Source organism: Convolutriloba macropyga, chromosome 3, assembly GCF_964194025.1.
Source record: "Convolutriloba macropyga chromosome 3, txConMacr16.3, whole genome shotgun sequence".
NCBI classification, from domain to species: Eukaryota; Metazoa; Xenacoelomorpha; order Acoela; family Convolutidae; genus Convolutriloba; species Convolutriloba macropyga.
In genome coordinates, this window is record NC_134470.1 from 79978612 (window position 1) to 79999555 (window position 20944).

Consider the following 20944-nt stretch of genomic DNA (forward strand, 5'->3'; position numbering starts at 1 on the left):
CAGTAGTCATAAACTGCCGGGGGTCGGCATACACGTTCAAATTATTGGAGACTTTAGTTCCTAAGATTACTGAGATCTACATTCTTTTATAAAAGGATGCTAGCTGATCAGGGTAGCAACTGATGCGACTTATTCATTGACAAAAAACATAATTTAAAAAAATTTTCCATTTTTCTGCCGAGCAAAATTTAAAATTTTGATACTGTCCTGTTTTTACGGAAGATTTGATCCATTGTTGATGCTATCCCAAATTTGAAATCATTGCTCCGTCATTGTTGACACGTAAGTGCTGTAAATAAAATCAGTTTCAACGAAATTTTTCGATAACGTTAAAAGAAAAAAATGATCCACTTACCAAATATCTCTGAGATTTTATGTATAGCTCTTACGTATCTCCCCTCCGATGTTCTTGTAGCACTAATAGACTCTCATCCATTTTTAACGTTTCTAATCTTAAAACTTGAGTTGCATGAAAAAAAATCTTCTCTTTTTCAGATCAACTCGAAGCTCGACATTTTGCGACTTTGCTACCTAATTGCCTAGACTTGTATATCAAACTTGTACGATCAAAACAACTCTTCTCGCTTAGAGGTTCTCTGATATAAAGCTGAATCTAATCGCAGCCATTCTCACTCAACAAGAACGTTTAAAACAATAAATGGATACGATAACTAAAGCCAGCGCTTTATTCGATGAAAAATTTATAAAATCAAAGAATATAAAAAGCACTCAGAAAAATAGCACAATTACATTCAAATTCTAAATGGAAACAATATCAGATGCTACCGATTAAAATTGTCGCTTCTGTTAACAATTTGAGACAATTAATAAAGCGAAATGACAATAATTATTTTCCATAAAATTCTTAGATCCAGTTTGATTTTACACGATTTGACACGGGCACCCTCGATATAAACTTTATAAACGTCATATTAAGCGCTAGGGTTACTGACAACTCCACTGAACAGTACAATTCCGGACTTGGGGTGGTAGATGAAGTAGATATAAGGAGAGGTCACGTGGAAGTTGACAGGACTCTCCCTAGGCAACATAAGGGCACATCGTTGAATCATCACCACTGTCGCAGCCGCAGCTTCAGTTCCCTCCTCGTCAATGTCCACGAAGCACTTTTGTAGAATTGCACTCACGCACGTAGCTTCGTTACCGCTAGAATGCAGAAATGTTGAGTTGAAACTATGAATTAACAGAAATTGGACGTCGATTCGAACAATTATTACATCGAGGATTGAAATCAATTTGTTATATAAAAATCTTATATTTTTTAAAACATTTTCTCTTTCATCTCACAAACTTTCTAGCCTATCAAAAATGCTTAGTTGAATTGCTACAACACGAGTGGACGAAAAAACAATATTTATTAATAATTCGGCTTGTTCAGAAAAAGATTCTTTTTTGAAGGAAACATGCTAACAAGCATAACCGTTACTTTGAATACTTAGATGTTCAAAAATATGAAAACATAACCAAATAACGTTGAGCGACTTGCACTCAAACGACTGGTGGGGTGGTAGTGAGCACGTGTGGGAGCTCACGTTCCAGGTTTTGGGTGGAATGAGGTGGGTGAATTAGTTCGGCGGGGCGGTGTGTGGGGTTAAGTGGGGAGAGGGGTCAGGTGCCAGGGGTTCAAACTCTAAGAACCGTCCTCCAAACCATGAACTTGCGTATCTGTATATGTTGGAACAAAATCTTAGTCGCCCGAGGAACTTAATGCCCTGACACCAAAGGTGCTTGCAACCGAGTTCTTGGCAAAAGGAGCCAATGGGGACTATGATTTTGTTCTAACGTATTTGGAGAACCAAATGGTACGAAAGTGTTGAATTTAATTTGAAAAGAGTACATGTTTGCAGTTAAATGAAAGAAAAGTTTTATAAAAATATACAGAAGTTAAATGAAGCGTCTCCGTTTCCAATATCGAAGCAGCCGATTACTTATAGTGGTTTGATTCAAGTGTCAAAAAATCGATTTCTAACTAAATTTTGCCCTTAACTTAATGTCCTAAATTAAGGCATTAAGTTTAGGGGAAAAATTAGACTTTTATAAGTTCAATTTTTCACACTAAGCTCTATGCCTCAAAGTTTTAGTGACCGATGAAATTTTACCATGGGTTCTCTAAAAACAATGGTGAATCGCATACTTAGAAACTAGTGAGCCGTAAGGCTCTAAGAGAACTTAACGCCATCTGGCTTTTACCATTTTTTAGTGCGAAAAGTTAAATGGTCAGACGATATGGCATTACGAATTCGCATAAAAAATCCCAGCATGCTATAATTAAATGATTAGCTAATATAATTGCTACAACATTCCTTTCAGAGCAATTAATGGCCAAACATCATGAATTAGTTATTAAGTAGCCATAATTTCTATGCAACTATTATAAATTTAAGGCAACAAAATTTAGAACCATAATTAGTTAATGAAAGACGCGTTGGAAGTGACAACAAACGATGTTAAAGATTGCAACACATTTGACATTTACGGGAGATTCATCCTCAGCAAATTTTCTATTTGATTCGAAGCCTTACTACCCGAGCAAAAATCACAACCATAGTTAAGAACGATATCTTGCATAGCGAACTGACAGCTCGATTATAGAACAAAGTGCACAATAAGGTATCTGACTAAAACATTTTATTAAATAACATTCAATCCAAAATTTAATTAAATTTTTATCAAACAATAATTTAGCAGCCCTCTATTACCGTGAACAGAGCTAAAACATGACACATGAAAAAACTTGATAAGCACCAAAAAAAGTATACTCTTAAAAAACTGCACCATCCAAATTTTCCAGGACACTAGATAGTTCTTATCAGGACAAAAGATGTACCAGGACACAAGATAGTTTTTTTTTAAAAAAAATCCAAGTCTAAGCGTTTATAGGCAAAACAACCGACTAGTGTCGGAAGAACTGCTATCGAATTACAGGCGCGAGTTGGCTTGTTTGTTTGTATCTAGCCTAATGTGAGGCCTTCTCGAGGTGCAGAGGACATGAAGAGGAAAATAGGCCAGGCCACAGTGCTTTTGGGCGGGGGGACAAAGAAAGGTGGGAGGGGTCAGAGGAAGTCCCAAACTTGCGTGAATTCAAAATTGTCATTCACGCCTCCAAGTTCTGCTGACTCTGCAGCTTCGGTGAAAAGTTCTTTTAAAGCTCTAAGAGAGTTGCTTATATACTTAATGACCTCATGTTTTACCAGTTCATCCCATTTTTTTGAAGGAAACAACTTAAATCGCTCAATTTAGCAAAAGAATGTTCGCAAACAAAGTCAAAACGGTCAAGCGGCAATTTTTCATAATGCACACCTTTTCATAATAATTGCTTCAACTTCGTTCGAGCGCAATTAACCATACAAAACAGACCCTCGTGCTCCCAGTCAAATTTTAAATTTGATTTTTAAACTTGAAACCGGTAAAATTTATGACCAGCTTTTCTTAACAAAAGCAAAGCACCTGACATTGTAATTTTGGCACCGAGGCTATCGGGACAAAAATCAAAATTTGAAATAATCAAAAATTTTATATCATTGTGGAAATACCATAGATTCCATGGAAACTATCATAGATTATTTTTAATAGGGCAATGAAATATGGGAACGTACTTTGTGACATAGGTTAAAATGTTATCTAATCGTGTCAACACAACAAACTCATCATCATAAAAGCCAATTTCAGTCATAAAATGTGCATCTGGGCCAATTTTTTCCTCTCTGGTGATCATTGATGTTACGATTGTGTGATTTACATAACAATTATGCTTTTATAACAATTATAAGAATATTTTTGTAAAATAATTTATCAGAGAAATTAAGTTTTTGTTTCTTTTATTTAAGCCCATTTTGTTGTCTTAGATTCATTTTTATGGGCTTAATCTACAGATCCAAAGCAAATGGTGCCCCACTCGATTAGAAAAAAAGCCAATTTCTAAATATTTTAATTGAAAATTCTTCATAATGTACATACCATGTATTCTTCAAATATGAAACCTAGCGAATATAACATATGTACATACCATCATGATAGATTTCAAAAAGTATTATCAAAGAATTATGCTCTCTTCACAAAACTAAATACGCGCTCATTACAACCGATAATTGATGTCCAAGTGGGCATAAAATTTGACTCAAACCCAGAATGTCAACCCACAACCGGGTTGTTCACAGTCCCGACGAACAAGACAATCCCAGAGTCCGGTTGGTAGATAAAGTACACGAATGGTGACGTCACGTGGAAGTCGATTGGCTGTGCAATTGGTCTAGCGCAACCGAACATCATCATTGCAACTGTCGCAGCAGCAGCTTCAGTCCCCTCTTCGTCAATGTCAACGAAACATTTCTGACGTATGTCACTCACAAGTGTTTGTTGATTGCCGCTGTAAGAATTGTAGATTAATCCAATTCGATAAGCAGAGAAGTTTAAAATGCTTTTTCATGGCAGAGAAAAGTCAATAGCATCTGTTCTCACATTCAGATTTCATTCATCAAAGGGGAAACTCAATTAATCAAATTCTTGGTCAGCAAACAAAATCTTAGTTACGCGCAACCAATAAGTTAAAATCAGATCAATCAAGGCGGCTCGGTAATGTACGTTTGCACATGATGTTCCGACCCCGCCCATCCACGTTTTGATTTAATAGTCTACCCAATGAGGAGAAAGAAAAAGTTTTAAAAAATCACATATCTTTCAACAAACAAATAAGTGAAAAAATAATGCTGGATAAGAGAGCCGATGAGACTTGTCCTCAGTGAGAGTACTGGACAAGACACACACAAAAACAAATAATAGCAAACATTAATTACGACCAAAACGCGAAGACTATATTTAAAAACAGAAAATAACTAAATGAAAAAGGAATCCGATAATAACCTATCCAAAAAAACAACCTGTACTGCATTAGATGTTCATTGGATAAGATATAAGACCTCTCAATAACGCGACTCGTTGACAGGCCAACAAAGAAGAGCAAAAAGAAAAAGTTCAAATTGATTGAAACCACTTCGTATCAACTCGGCTAATTTCTACGTCATAGGAAGCAATTGAGACTTGTCGTTATTCGTAATATGTCGGACGACTGCAAAAATAACAGCAAACACGAAACCAAAACAATTGAACTTAACAAGAACGCGGAGCAGCAACCGTTGAAACCACCGACCATTCATGGAGAATATTAAAGACCGTTGATTTTGCAACTTTTCAACGCCAATTGGGCCACCCCATTAGTGTGATAAGGTAGAAAGGAAACAAAGAAATCAGAATAAGCATATATCCAAAAAATCACACTTTTCTTATGAAAATGCGTAGTACCAAAACCAAGAAACCATTAGCTTAAAAAGTTTAATAAGGATTGGATCTTGGTTTACTGAAAAGAGGATGCAACCTCTAGTTACAGAGGTTACGCTACAAAATTGAAAGAAATATTATAAAAGTGAGAAAGCTCAAAAATCCACTGATTTTTCTGAAAGAAAAATTTTCAAAGGTTTGAACAAACCATGAGCTTTCAATTTCAAACAAAAACAGATCAATTTGCAATTGCTCAGAAACCCAGTTTTGCTTGTTTTATTAAGAGCAAATCATAGGACCACAAAAAAACAGCAAATACGGACAGAACTCAAAATTCGAAAAACAACTTATTGAAGCCACAGTGTTGAAGCCATTATATTTATAATACAATAAAAACCATTAAAAACTTTAAATTGGCAAAAGTGATTAAATGATTTGCTTTGGTAGCTTTTGACTTTAACTGGGTCTTCTAGGTAAAAGGTCTTTGTGGAAAAGACAACAAAAAACCACATAAATTAATCAGTATCAAAAACTCTAATGAAAAGAACTCGAAATTCTAATGAAACCACATTTCTAAGCTCTATGGACATCCCTCAAAACAAAAACAACAGCAAAATAATAAAAAAAAGTATTTAGAGCAGCAGAAAATAGATGAGCTCGGTAAATAAGACTTAGTTACGTGTTGACGACAGACAATGAACAAAAATGGGAATAACAAAAATGTTTTCTTTAAAATTAATTGAGTCTTTAAATTACCATTAGCTATAAATTGAAATCAGGAATTATATTCAGTTAACATTCGTGGAAGCAATCAAGGCCTTTGATTGTCATAAATATGCCGAATGACAAAAAGAAAGACATTTTGAGGAAAAAACAAAAAAAACCTAATAAATTTTGGGAGAGCACGGATACGCAGCCGTATAACTATAGGCTATTCACTGAAGTCTATAAACAGTTTTTTTGCGCATACTTTCAATACCAGCTGAAACCATCTTTAGCGCGATAAGTTGAAAAGAGAAAAATAGCAATCCCAAATACAGGAACATATAAAATTAAATTCTTTAAAAAACTAATTGAAAGTCATTGAAACTTTTAGCTCTGAACTGAAATCAATAAATAGGTTCACTTACACATCTATAGACCAAATTAGGGTGTTTGATTAACAGGAAAATGCCGAACGAAAACAAAAATAACCAGAATTACAGGCAAAAATCCAATAAGATTTGTAAGAGAACGGCTTCGCAGTCGTTAAAAAACAGCAGCCATTCACGGAAGTCATGAAAAACGATTATTTTGCGCATTATTTCAAAGTAATTGGAGCGTTTTTAAAATGATAAGTTGAAAAGGGAGTAAGCAACTACCTCAAATACACGAAAACATGCAAAAAATCACAGAAGTTGATGAAATTTCGTAGAAAGAAAGCCCTAACAACAAAACTTGAGAATAAAACCACAACGAAGAGCATTTTTTCCTTCAAGTGGAAAACAATTTAATCTCTATAAATTGAGCCTAAGCTACAAGATAAGCTTAAAGACTAAAATAAGATTAAAATGACAAATTTCAAAACTTCCTTATACATTCTCTTAAATCAAATATATTCAAAGTCATAAGAGGCATTAGATAACAAATGAAGGCATTGTATAGGCTCACCTGCAGCTCCTTAGGAACCCAATATAACCTTTATTAATAAAACCAACTGATGGGGCTGCAAAAAAGACAAATGAATCCAAAACAAAAAGAAATCATTTAAAGTTTACGAAAATACATTGTCAAAGCCAAAAAATCTGAGGATTTCTCTGAAAACAAACTACATTTTTATACGGCCTTTTCAGTTATGAGTAAGATCAGTCATTGATTGGGTTGTGATTTGAAATAATTCTTGTCAGTAATCAACCCAAAAAACAAAAATGCGAAAAAAATTTTGAAGACCGCACCCTAATATGATCCGAATAATTATTCATTGTAAGAATTCGTGATGAGTTCAACTATAGCCCTGCCTTTTCTCAGCGTCCAACAAAAACAATTATTTATTCAATATGTGTTCCACATAGATCAATTAGCAAATGAGAAATTTTAATAAACCACAAATAAATCATGCATTTTGTATAATTATTAGGTTTATTTTTCGAAAAACCGGCAAAAATTTGATTCCAGAAAACTCCTATAGGAGGCGAATGGACAACTATCTTTTTTGGAGTTTTCAAAGATTGTGGCAGCAGATGTCAGGTCTCTACTTACGGCAAATTCAAACGAGGTAGGGAACAAAAGCTTATTTGGAGCCTTTTTTGATTTAAAAGTCGAATTCGAAAAATTAAGCAGAAACAGTAACGAACAAAACTCGGATAAAACAAATTGGCGAGCCTTCTCTATCCTCAACTGTAAAACCAATAACATTGTTTTTATAAAAATTAACAAGTTTTAGCAAAATTGACGAAAATCTGGTCAAAAATTACGGAAAATGTGAATAAAAACATGGCAATTACTCAACATTTCTCAGAAGTTTAAACCTCGATAACCCCCTCTAGAGAAATAAAAATCAAAAAAGTCTTTTTAATTCCATATTCTACGCTGGACGAAATTTCTAATGATACCATTCTCAACTCTCTCCGATTAATATATCGATCGGCCAAAATTGACTGAACAAAAAAAACCCATTTGAGTATACGGTTCCTCCCCGCACAAGTGGCTCGGAACAATAAAGATTTGATTGTATTCTTTTCAAGATATCCGCTTTCGAGTTCAGATCATAGTGCTTCAGATGCATAGTAATTCGAGATAATTTTGATCCACACAAAATGCATCGTGGACAAGTTTCTCTATTGTCGCAAAACACCCTCCACGTTGTGCGATATATGGTCCACAAAAAGCATGAAATGTCCCTCGTTCAAATTTTATTTTTTATTTTCTAGTTATGATGGGTTTTTCAAAAGCATTGGGAAAGAAAAACATCCAATCAAGGACCGGCAAGAGCCATCCCCCAACGCTGACCTTTTAAAAAGAGTTACTCTAAGAAAACAAACAATTTGACTGGAAACCAAAAAAACTATATCAATAAAAGGAAACATTAATCAATTGGTAATCTATCAATTGAAGTAAAAAAAAAACGTACTCATTTGAGGAAAAATTGACAAGAGCGAAAACAGTTAACCGAAGGAATGAACCATAACCTTAATCCATATCAATAGATTGGGCAAATATACAAGAAGCATATGAAAAAGTAAAACTGAGTTGTTAACCAGAATTTCCTTCGAAAGAGATTCTCAACAAGTTTAGAAGAAATTTGATCAGCTGTCACTTCCAGCAGCATAATGAACCAAAATCTTCAAGACATTAAAAACACTTCCAGGCCGAATTTTTTTTAAATTTTACTCACTTTCATACCTGGTTTAAATGTGTATTGTATTACGTTGTCAACATGGACACACTGTACTTGCTTATACTTCATCCTTTGAATTGGTCTGTAAGCCGCAGCCAAGTTCTTTGCATCTGGGTTTATTTCGGTGTAGGTAGAAGTTTTTAAGGCACTTGGGCCGCATAATATGGGTTCAAACTGATTCAAAGAACTAACCCAACAGGAGAGGCAAGCTAAATTAAACTTGACAACCCACTCAGAAAAAGATTCCAGAGGAAAAATCAGACTTATTAGAACATTAGTCAGTGTAAAATACTCAAAGGCTGATTTTTCTGTTTTGCAAACATTCTAACAAATCCACCGTACCGAAGGATTTCTTTAACACAACGAATTTAATATTTTACAATGGGGCTCATCAGTTGTTTTGTTATTTAACCAACACGAACACTTGGTCGATGACAGTTTTACACTAACTTGATCTACTTCCATGACAGTTTTACAATTCTTTATATTTCCTATTAATTTTTCAAAAGTATTCGGTCTAGTACGAAGTAAACTTTCTGTAATAGTTTTTACCTCAAGTGCATGAGGTGACAAATATTTGACCACATTTTTTGCTGTCAGTTAAATTTTCGAATGCCACATTTATGCGTTTTAGGCAAGGATTAACTAACTTCAAGAAAATCAAAGCTGAAAAAGTTTGCACTAATGTTTAAAACATATCCTTTCGCCAATTCAACCCTTAGCTGAATAAACTACTCACATTTATCGGAGTCAGTCGGAATAGCTAACAGCTAAGCAAATAGTAATCAATTGGAAATCTATCAATTGAAGTCATAAAAACCGTAACCATTTGAGGAAAAATTGACAAGAGCAAAACGCGCTAACGGAAGGAATGAACCATAACAGCCTTAATCCATATCAATAGATTGGGCAAACATACAATATTCATCTGAAAAAAAAACCAATGAATTGTTAATCAGAAGTTCCTGCGAGAGAGAGAGAGAGAGATCTTCAGCATGTATCATAATTTGTTGTCAAAGTGGGCATACCGTACTTGCTTATACTTCATCCTTAAAATTGGTCTGTAAATCGCAGTCAAGTTCTTTGCATCTTCCAAGTTCCTTGCAGTTTATTTCGGTACAGGTAAAAGTTTTTAAGGCACTTGGGCCGCATAATATGGGTTCACACTGATTCAAAGAACTAACCCAACAGGAGAGGCAAGCTAAATTAAACTCGACAACCCACTCAGAAAAAGATTCAAGAGGAAAAACTAGATTCATCAGAACATAAGTCTGTATGAAGTGCTCAAAGGCTGATTTTTCTTTTTTTTGCAAACATTTGAACAATATCACCCGTATTGAAGGATTTCTTTAACACAACGAATTTTATATTTTACAATGGGACTCATCAGTGCTTTTGTTAATTAACCAACACGAACACTTGGTCGATGACAGTTTTACACTAACTTCATGTACTTCGATGACAGTTTTACAATTCTTTATATTTCCTATTAATTTTTTAAAAGTATTCGATCAAGTACGAAGTAAACTTTCTATAATAATTTTTACCTCAAGTGCATGAAGTGACAAATATTTGACAAGATTTTTGGCTGTCAGTTAAATCTTCAAATGCCACCTCTGTGTTTTAGGCAAGGATTACCTAACTTCAATAAAATCTAAGCTAAAAAAAGTTTGCACTAATGTTTAAAACATATCCTTTCGCCAACTCAACCCTTAGCTGAATAACCTACTCACATTTAATGGAGTCAGTCGGAACAGCAAACAGCTAAGGAAACAGTAATCAATTGGAAATCTATCAATTGAAGTAAAAGAAACCGTAACCGTTTGAGGAAAAAATGACAAGAGCGAAACGCGCTAACGGAAGGAATGAACCATAACAACCTTAATCCATATCAATAGATTGGGCAAACATACAATATTCATCTGGAAAAAACCAATGAATTGTTAATCAGAAGTTCCTGCGAGAGTGAGAGATCTTCATCATGTATCATAATACGTTTTCGAAGTGGGCAGACCGTACTTGCTTAAACTTCATCCTTAAAATTGGCCTGTAAGTCGCAGCCAAGTTTTTTTGCATCTGGGTTTATTTCGGTATAGGTAGAAGTTTTTAAGGCACTTGGGCCGCATAATATGGGTTCACACTGATTCAAAGAACTAACCCAACAGGAGAGGCAAGCTAAATTAAACTCGACAACCCACTCAGAAAAATATTCAAGAGGAAAAACTAGATTCATTACAACATTAGTCAGTATGACGTGCTCAAAGGCTGATTTTTAATTTTTGCAAACATTCGAACAAATTCACCGTATTGAAGGATTTCTTTAACACAACGAATTTTATACTTTACAATGGGACTCATCAGTGCTTTTGTTAATTAACCAACACAGACACTTGGTCGATGACAGTTTTACACTAACTTCATGTACTTCGATGACAGTTTTACAATTCTTTATATTTCCTATTAATTTTTCAAAAGTATTCGGTCTAGTACGAAGTAAACTTTCTAAAATAGTTTTTACCTCAAGTGCATGAGGTGACAAATATTTGACAAGATTTTTTGCTGTCAGTTAAATTTTCAAATGCCACCTCTGTGTTTTAGGCAAGGATTACCTAACTTCAATAAAATCTAAGCTAAAAAAAGTTTGCACTAAAGTTTAAAACATATCCTTTCGCCAACTCAACCCTTAGCTGAATAACCTACTCACATTTAACGGAGTCAGTCGGAACAGCAAACAGCTAAGGAAACAGTAATCAATTGCAAATCTATCAATTGAAGTAATAGAAACCGTAACCATTTGAGGAAAAAATGACAAGAGCGAAACGCGCTAATGGAAGGAATGAACCATAACAACCTTAATCCATATCAATAGATTGGGCAAACATACAATATTCATCTGGAAAAAAACCAATGAATTGTTAATCAGAAGTTCCTGCGAGAGAGAGATAGAGAGATCTTCAGCATGTATCATAATACGTTGTCGAAATGGGCAGACCGTACTTGCTTAAACTTCATCCTTAAAATTGGTCTGTAAGTCGCAGCCAAGTTTTTTGCATCTGGGTTGATTTCGGTATAGGTAGAAGTTTTTAAGGCACTTGGGCCGCATAATATGGGTTCACACTGATTCAAAGAACTAACCCAACAGGAGATGCGAGCTAAATTAAACTCGACAACCCACTCAGAAAAATAATCAAGAGGAAAAACTATATTCATTAGAACATTAGTCAGTATGAAGTGCTCAAAGGCTGATTTTTATTTTTTGCAAACATTCGAACAAATTCACCGCATTGAAGGATTTCTTTAACACAACGAATTTTATATTTTACAATGGGACTCATCAGTGGTTTTGTTAATTAACGAACACGAACACTTGGTCGATGACAGTTTTACACTAACTTCATGTACTTCGATGACAGTTTTACAATTCTTTATATTTCCTATTAATTTTTTAAAAGTATTCGGTCTAGTACGAAGTAAACTTTCTATAATAGTTTTTACCTCAAGTGCATGAGGTGACAAATATTTGACAAGATATTTTGCGGTCAGTTAAATTTTCAAATGCCACCTCTATGTGTTTTAGGCAAGGATTACCTAACTTTAATAAAACCTAAGCTGAAAAAGTTTGCACTAATGTTTAAAACATCCTTTCTCCAACTCAATCCTTCGCTGAATAACCTACTCACATTTATCGGAGTCAGTCGGAACAGCTAACAGCTAAGGAAATAGTAATCATTTGGAAATCTATCAATTGAAGTAATAAAAACCGTAATCATTTGAGGAAAAATTGACAAGAGCGAAACGCGCTAACCCAAGGAATGAACCATAACAACCTTAATCCATATCAATAGATTGGGGAAACATACAATATTCATCTGAAAAAAAACCAATGAATTGTTAATCAGAAGTTCCTGCGTGAGAGAGAGAGAGAGAGATCTTCAGCATGTATCATAATTCGTTGTCAAAGTGGGCATACCGTACTTGCTTATACTTCATCCTTAAAATTGGTCTGTAAGTCGCAGCCAAGTTCTTTGCATCTGGGTTTATTTCGGTGTAGGTAGAAGTTTTTAAGGCACTTGGGCCGCATAATATGGGTTCACACTGATTCAAAGAACTAACCCAACAGGAGAGGCAAGCTAAATTAAACTCGACAACCCACTCAGAAAAAGATTCAAGAAGAAAAATCAGACTTATTAGAACATTAGTCAGTGTAAAATACTCAAAGGCTGATTTTTCTGTTTTGCAAACATTCTAACAAATCCACCGTATTGAAGGATTTCTTTAACACAACGAATTTTATATTTTACAATGGGGCTCATCAGTGGTTTTGTTAATTAACCAACACGAACACTTGGTCGATGACAGTTTTACACTAACTGCATGTACTTCGATGACAGCATCACAACTCTTTATATTTCCTATTAGTTTTTCAAAAGTATTCGGCCTAGTACGAAGTATAATTTCTCTAATAGTTTTTACCTAAAATGCATGAGGTGACAAATATTTGACCACTTTTTTTTGCTGTCAGGTAAATTTTCAAATGCCCCAAGTGTTTTTGGCAAGGATTCCCTATTTCTATAAAATCTGAGCTGAAAAAAATTGCACTAACGTTTAAAACAAATCCTTTCGCCTACTCAATCCTTAGCTGAACAACCTACTCACATTAGAGTACTAAACAAAATTTAATTTTTCTATAATAGCAGCATATAAGCAAACGATCCCCCCGTCATTGAAGAACAATTCAACCAACCGCAGTTTAAGACTCGTTAATTCTGCCAAGATATTTGAACGTATTTTTCAACTTTAATTGCTGTAAACGAAAATTCTTAGGACGTAGAGTGCTTTATCATAACCAACCATGACAAAATATCTTAAACCTTATTTTTTAAAAATATTGGTAAAAATAGAACTTTAACCCTCTTTCACAGCTAGTTTCCATGCATGTATCTTGATACGTTGTATAAGTGGACTGCACTTGCTTCTTCGTCTTCCTTTGAATTGGCCTGTGAGTCGCAGCCACGTGCCTTGAAATTGGGTTAATTTCGGCACCAACAGAAGTTTTAAAGCACTTGCGACACACAATCAGGGCGAACCATGATTCAAGAAATTAACGTAGCAGGAGAGGCAATCCATTCGGAAAATTAATAAGAGGAAAATTACATCCAATACAACATTAGTCAGGAGGAATGCTCAAAGCCCAAAAATCTCTTTTGGCGAACATTCAGAAGAAACTTTCCAAGATATTGAAGGATTTCTTCAGCACAATGAAATTCAATTTTCAAAAAGCTATGAAATTGCAAAAAAGCATAAATTGGGGTCGGGTGACTACTGAAAAGCGGATTTTAAAGTGCACTTTCTAAGTGTTCTTAGTAAGGATTGCCTAACTTCTAAATCTAAGCCGAAAATTTTTGCACTAATGTATACATCAATCCTTTCCGCCCACTGGCTTTTTAGCTTAATAACCTACTCCGCTATTTTCGTAGTGAACACAGAAATTAAATTTTTTCCATAATAGCTAATAGCATCAAAGAGCTCTAATAGCATCAAGCTGTTAAAAGACATTATTATTATTTCTCCAAGGCAAAATTCAGCAAATGACCCCCCTGTCATTCAAGAACAATTCAACCAACCGTAGTGGGTTATGCGGTTAGGTTTAAGACTTATTAGTCCTCTCAAAAAACGTATTTCAACAACTCATTTTCGAGGCTTAATTGCACTCTGAGGACGTAGGGGGGTTTTATCTCAACCAACCATGACGAAAAATCCGAAACTTAAAATACCCACAGTATTACGTCTCATTCAAACTCTGCATTTCAGTGACCTGTTTAGAAAGTTTATTGTTGTCATACTCATTATACAGATCGCAAAAACTATTAATGGTACTTAAAAGTTGATAAAACAATAACTTCGAAATTTTACAATAACAATCATGAAAAAATCAAGATATTAATTGGGGAAAATTTTGAACTTGCAACCAGCACAATTGATTGCTAACGCCATGCCAACAAATATATTATAGTATAATCCGCATGAACATCCTGTTTTTGTAGTTAGTTGTAAGTCTCTCTGCTCATTGCGAGACGACGAAATTTCTAAGTGCGTTTTCACTTCAATGTTGACTAAATTAGGCCTCAAACTCTCGCCTCATTGGGTGAATTTCTGTTATCGCAATTAGGCATGTCAGGTGCTCTTGTAAAATATCAGGATTGCTATTCCACGGATAACGATTACGGAAAGTGAGTAGGCCAATTTAAAAAGGGCAATCGACAGAAATTCCGAAAAATAAATCTATTGTCAGCAACTTCTATTGAATGCTTTGTTTTCCTAATGCTGATGATAATTTTTTCGCATGATGAAAATTTCTCCCATAAAAAATTAAGAACATTATATTGCCGAAACAGCTTAAATTTATCATAAAGAAGCTATTGGATAACTTACGAACTTAATCTATCATGTTTATTTTTGAGGATGCTTAAAATAACTGAGGACGCTGAAGCTTTAACTTGTACCACACTATGTTCAAAAATATAGTCTTTCAATACGTTGAAATACCCTGCTCCTTGCAGCTAGATCAGATTTTACACAACAACCAAATACATAATCAATCCGGAGTTTCAAAAAAATTAGAACACCTTTTGATGGGGAAATTAGTTAGCTCTCGAGCCAATGACATAAAAGCCACAAGTTGTGCTATGTTTTATACCACGGCCCACTACAATTTCAACTTCGAAGGTTGATTACATTTAACAGATACTACGAACTGAATCAAAATTGGAAGCAGAAGCGAAGAACTCAAAAGTCCAATTTTCACTAATACCACATAGTCTGAAAATATAAACCGTCTAGCGTAGGAAAATTGCTCTCCGACAAAAGGTGGGGCCATGTTATTCAGTAACGGACTTTTGAAAGCTAGATCTCGCGCAGATCATCAACCAAAAAAGTATTCCTGCAGACAATAATTGACCTTACCTTATTCCTGAAAAGTCAGCTCCCGTGCCGAAAGCAGCACGCACACCAAGCTTCTGGAAGAATGGAATCAGGTCAATGGTAGCCTCCACCTTCACTTTGGGTAACTTCACGTTCAGAAGAGTTCGGCTCGACTGCGTGTACAAATTCTTCAGAGATTCGAATTCTAAAAATTTGACGAAGTCCGATGGATTCGAGCCCATTTTAGGTAAAATTATACCCATGACCCAAGCTGTGTCGGCCGACTGCGCACGGTAAGGCAAGAAAGCGAGAGCAAAATTTTCTTCGTCTTTCGAGATGTAGAGAAAATTAGATTGTTGGTGCATGAATGGCGCTTTTACTGTTTTTGTACTCGACACATGAAAATTATCGTCACGAGTTGAGCTCTTTTTGAACGGCTGCTGCCATTTGCCTTTCATATACACGGCGTTGATCAATGCAAGCACTGTATCTTTCTGTGTTCCTTTAACGAGATCTTTGATTTTCCCGTTAGTTTCCTTCTCAACCCAGTCATTCACGATTTTCTCGCCCGCTGATGTTCCGAAAGCAACAGTTTGAACATGCGCTGAGAAATTCTTCTTCAAATATTTGACGTATTCAGCTACGGGGTCAAACTTGACTTGCAAAAACAGTCCATTTGCTGTAGTCAGTGTAAATTGACTATTTGATGATTGGGTGAGAACTTTGATGACGTCTTGAGCTTCTTGTCCATTACTGTCTTCAATTGAGAGAGCCTTTTCCAGCTCTGCCTTCGTGACTCCATTAGCACCATGTTTTAGCATGTACATACATATAAACACACTGATGGGAGATATAGCCGAGTTCTTACCCTCGTTTGACGAGAGGTACAGACTTGTCAGACTATGTCCAAAATTTGAAGCAGTCGTAAAACTTTGTTGAGACATTTCTCCGCCTAGCTGATCGTTCTTCGCAGCTTTCTTAGTATACTTTTGGGGACAATTTGTTCAGTACATAAGTCTTGAAGTCGAAACGATCAAAGCTTTCGGTCAGAAATTGCCTATAAGCTACTTTCACTGCTTGAATGTCGTCAATTCTATTTGTCTTCACTTTTACACCAATTGTTTTCACAAACCTATTCTGAAAACATTTCGTTCATAAGGTTTTGTGTTCAATTTGTTTTATGTTTGAGTAACGCCTAAATATAGACCGAACCCAAACTTGCAAACATAGTTTGGGACTACTTCGCTCAACAACGGACTAACAACTTCAGTATATGAATTGTCTAAATTTACTATTTCAACATTAGTTTCATTGTACCAGAACATATTCTACGCTCTAAGATATCAGATAGAAAAATAACCGAATAATGACTCACAGAATAAAAAACAATAGCATGTTACTCAACTTTGAAATCAGGCAATTCCAAAAAATTGCAAACGGGCTACCTCGCGTGTTTGCACCTTTTACAGGGTTAGTAGATGATATGAGTCTTCAACTTTCGTATAAAGCCGATTAAAAATGAAACAAATTGCAAGCTTCAGGCCGATTCGAACAGCTCTTAAAACAAATTTTCCCTAGTAGCCTGGCTATTGTGGTTCACGACCCCCCCCCCCCCCCCCCCCCCCCCGTGTCTTTATGAACCCCACTTTCAAATTATATAAATAGCACGTTACAGTGTTAAAAAAACAGGAGGCGTCCGCCGGTTTTGGTGGGTAAAAGTTATATGTCCAGTAAGCTAGGGGGTGGAATAGATTCACCAAACCCAGAAATGACCATAGGAGTAACTCTTTTGACTTTGATAGTCCCACTCAGTAGAACAGAAATTGTAAAGAAGCTTTTTGGCATCATTCGCTAACATTTTTGACATGTACTTTGAAAACCCGCAAAACCCCAAGCACAGAAGGTTAAATGCAGAAATCAGCAAGCAAGACTTCTGAAAATTGTCTTTAAATTGATATTAACGATCCTCAACATCCCTAAATTTGCGTAAAGCGGTCAGGAGCCATAGGAAGATATTTTAGAATGTTTTACGTTTAGTATGCAATTTACTCGTATTGATAATTCAAGAAACGATGGGCGAATTTTGTCAGGCAGCTTGGGGACGTTACAGGCTTTCGGAAAATTTGCCAAAACCGGGCACCAGATTAAATTTATCTTTGGATTGCAATTATTAACTTGTCTGGACTTGGACGGTTGAGTTACTTGCCTTGCATTGGTTATGTAACCAGAAAAGTATCAACAAAACCAGTACTTAGTGAGCTCTATCTCATTTAGCATTAGCGCAAGAGAAATAAAACAGCATTTGTGATAGTCATCTTGGATTTATTTAATTCAAATTAATGTTTTAAAAATATTTTCCTGATGGAGGAAACTAATTTTTAGCGGCGTTTCAATAAATATTGAAGCCGGTAAAACAAGGTCTTGTGCTTCTATTTGATAGTTAGAAATAGTGCAGACCAAATGCTACAGGTAGTTCTGGAAAATTACTGACTCCAGCTGGAGCAATTTGATAGTTATTTAGTTGACGGAACAACCAGTTTTCATCAAAACGACTATAACGTTGAGCAAGAAGCTCAACCCTAACGTACTTCTGAATTGATCATTATCGATAATACGGAGTTTTTCAAAATAAATGAAAGAATTGCTATAGGTTTAGCACTAGCGGATTGGCCATTTTCAGCACCCATGCAGTATTTCATAGGCCAAATGGCGTCGGGTTTTAGATTTTTCAGTTAGCCAAGTACTTCATTTAAAGTGGCAATTTGAAATCGAAGAGGTGAATTCCAATTATTTCAACTTGGATATCTTGATTTTTAAAAATCAGTTCTTTTCGAAAACTTAATCAGATAATTAAAAAATGAGACAACAGCAAATAAATGACGTTTTTGAGCCGTTGATTGATTACCATTTTGTGTTCTCTGGCCCGGCTCTAGTTTTAAGCAGATTGCCATAAGTCTTTCATGTTGAAAATTATCTTTTCTAGAAAGAAAAGTTAAGATGAGAACTTTCCGCAAAGGATCCTTTAAAATGACAGCTTTATACGATAAAATCGTAAGAAAATGTAAAATATCTCATTGAAAAAAAAGCGTGCTCGTACAAAATAGCACAAGATAAAAATGAGTTAAAATGCAAAACAATCTCAAATTACCCAACGCATTAATTAACAAAAATTTCAACGCGATTAAAATAATGAACTTCAACTTATCAAAATATTTGAAGACGGAATAAAAACTACAAGTTAAAATTAATTGGCAATCATAAATAAAAATTTCGCAATGCTTGGCAACGATCTTGACTCGTTATTATGGAATTAATTCACTCAATAATTTAAAAAGGTCACTTCTGTCAGATAACCAAAAATATTACAACATAGCCGGCAGATTGCCGGAATAGCTGCGAAATAGACTTGCGTGCCGTAAAATACAGATGGAAAAAGATACAGAAGTGAGTAGATAATAGTTATCACCGCCGCCTATAAAACTTACAAGTTTATTTCAAAGGAGGTTGTTTTTGAGTGCAAAAAAAGTTTCCCTGTCGCGTCTCGAACCGGCGATCTCCGGATTCACAGCCAGTCGCCTTAACCACTCGGCTGTCGGACCATACAATCTGTTTTCTTACAATCAAATTTGTTTTAGGAACAGATTCTGTTTCTGAATAACCACAATTTAGGTCACGCAGAAAGCGTGAAATCAAGCGCGAAAAAGCCATTTAAGCAGTGACGAGACAGAATGTTCTAGAACAAATGTAAAACGAAAATGAAGCGTCAGACGACGAAACAAAAAAAAACCAAGAGCACCGCAATATAGCTACGCTCAGCTTACAGCTTCGCAGCTATAATCACAGTCCTTTACCATGTGCAATTTATTTCACTATGGATTACCTGCTGTACTTCATGGGAAGTTACAACGGATAATGAATTGTGCATGCAGGCTGATATTTCGACTGTCACCCGGAACACCAACTTCAAGATTCATCAAGCAGCTACATTGGTTACTTGTGCAGAAACGTGTGTTGTTCAAAATTTTGCTTTTTGGTCATCGCCTAATTCATCATCCTCAACGAGTTCCAGGGTATCTTAGCTCTCTTGTGTCTCGCAATGATAAAGTTACAAGATGCCAGTATATCTTCAAATATCGGTCACTAAGACTAACTTCGGAAAAAAGTCTATCAGGCATGCAACAATTCCGCATGAATGGAACAGACTGCCATTTGAATTGAAGCTAATACCAGATGAGCTTACTTATAGGAAGAAACTGAAAACTTTTTTATTCTGATTGTTTTATATTGAAGCACTTTTGAGTATTAAAATGGTGCATAAACCTATAATAATAATAAAATACCAGCAAAGTCGAGAGATTCAAGAACTATTATCCAGTGCGCGCCAGTAGACAAGAGGCGAATCATTTCTGAAAATCTGCCAGTCACTCATTTCCAGCTCTGATTTTCGGTTGACAACCCACTTCGGTTGATGGTACCAACTGGCCTAACACGTATGATCAACTTCCTGATGAAAAAGGAGATCTATCAAAAACTACTGAAACTTGTTTCCTACGTCAGCAAAAGATAGAGTCAAAAGAGATTGAATTTCAGGTTGGGGACACACTCCTTCAGTAGAATTAGAACATTCAAATTCAGATTTGGGTTGTATTCCACCGAAGTGCAGAGGTCTGCTGTCAGTGTGCAAAAATGAAAGCTTCGATTTTCGGGAGCACATCAGAACAATTCCTTGTAGGGCCTTATTCCCAGCCAAAAATGTCCTTATTGCTTTTGAAAAAGTTGTCAATTTGAACGGAAGATATTTTGACCGAACGCCGCCAATTGTCAATACAAGGACAATCGCACCGGCCGCTTACATTCCATTGAACAAAAGGAAAACCTGCGATTAAAAAGCTACGAGCGATTAAAGAACACCTTTCAATGAACAAAAAAATGGCTTGGTGCGTGAACAGTAACGTCGCAAAATTAACCGATACAAGACATCTATTACTGCCAAAGTCGACCAAGCGGCTCAAAGAGGAGCCAAATGCAGAAATAGTGGCAGAGAGAACAACAAAACAGCCACAGTTAAAACACCAAAAATGGCGAATCGCCAAAACAAAAAACCAGGATGACAAAATGATACAAGAGAGGCTGCAACAATAATACTGACATTCACGAACTGCGGTACACTTTGCTTTTTATCCATAGATTCCAGTAACTGAAATATTGCGAATATAATTTCACCGTTAAAAATTTAGCATAAGGAGAGAAACGATTTGATTATTGCAGTCCTTAAAGCAGTTTTTTTAAAAAAAATACCGTGTCTCACATCGAAGTGCGGCTACGAATTGCGCAGTGCACGCGACTGTTTTC

General features: G+C 35.7%; 2 protein-coding genes across 3 annotated transcripts in view; one reads left to right on the top strand and one right to left on the bottom strand.

The window, feature by feature from the left end:
* The window catches only part of LOC142336504 (protein SSUH2 homolog), a 611495-nt gene that overhangs the window by 500353 nt on the left and 90198 nt on the right, over nucleotides 1-20944 (top strand). The gene's annotated exons all lie outside the window — the stretch shown is intronic.
* On the bottom strand, nucleotides 642-16749 carry LOC142336500 (alpha-1-antiproteinase 2-like). Of its 2 annotated transcripts, none has more exons than XM_075385388.1 (2): nucleotides 15635-16749; nucleotides 642-1167 (listed from the first exon to the last, which is right to left on the bottom strand). In XM_075385388.1, the coding sequence occupies exons 1-2, from the start codon at nucleotides 16534-16536 to the stop codon at nucleotides 933-935; spliced, it is 1137 nt and encodes a 378-aa protein (XP_075241503.1). In that variant the 5' UTR covers nucleotides 16537-16749; the 3' UTR covers nucleotides 642-932. The 2 variants fall into 2 exon arrangements, with proteins under 2 accessions (XP_075241503.1, XP_075241502.1); XM_075385387.1 differs by lacking the exon at nucleotides 642-1167 and adding an exon at nucleotides 3933-4387 and having other exon boundaries at nucleotides 15635-16748.

Bases quoted from the DNA above. Each gene is read 5' to 3' on its own strand.
- LOC142336500 (XM_075385388.1), bottom strand. From the start codon at position 16,536: ATGTCTCAACAAAGTTTTACGACTGCTTCAAATTTTGGACATAGTCTG. The intron at 1,168-15,634 runs GTAAGGTCAATT...TCTGCATTCTAG, and splicing joins GCTGACTTTTCAGGAATAAG to CGGTAACGAAGCTACGTGCG.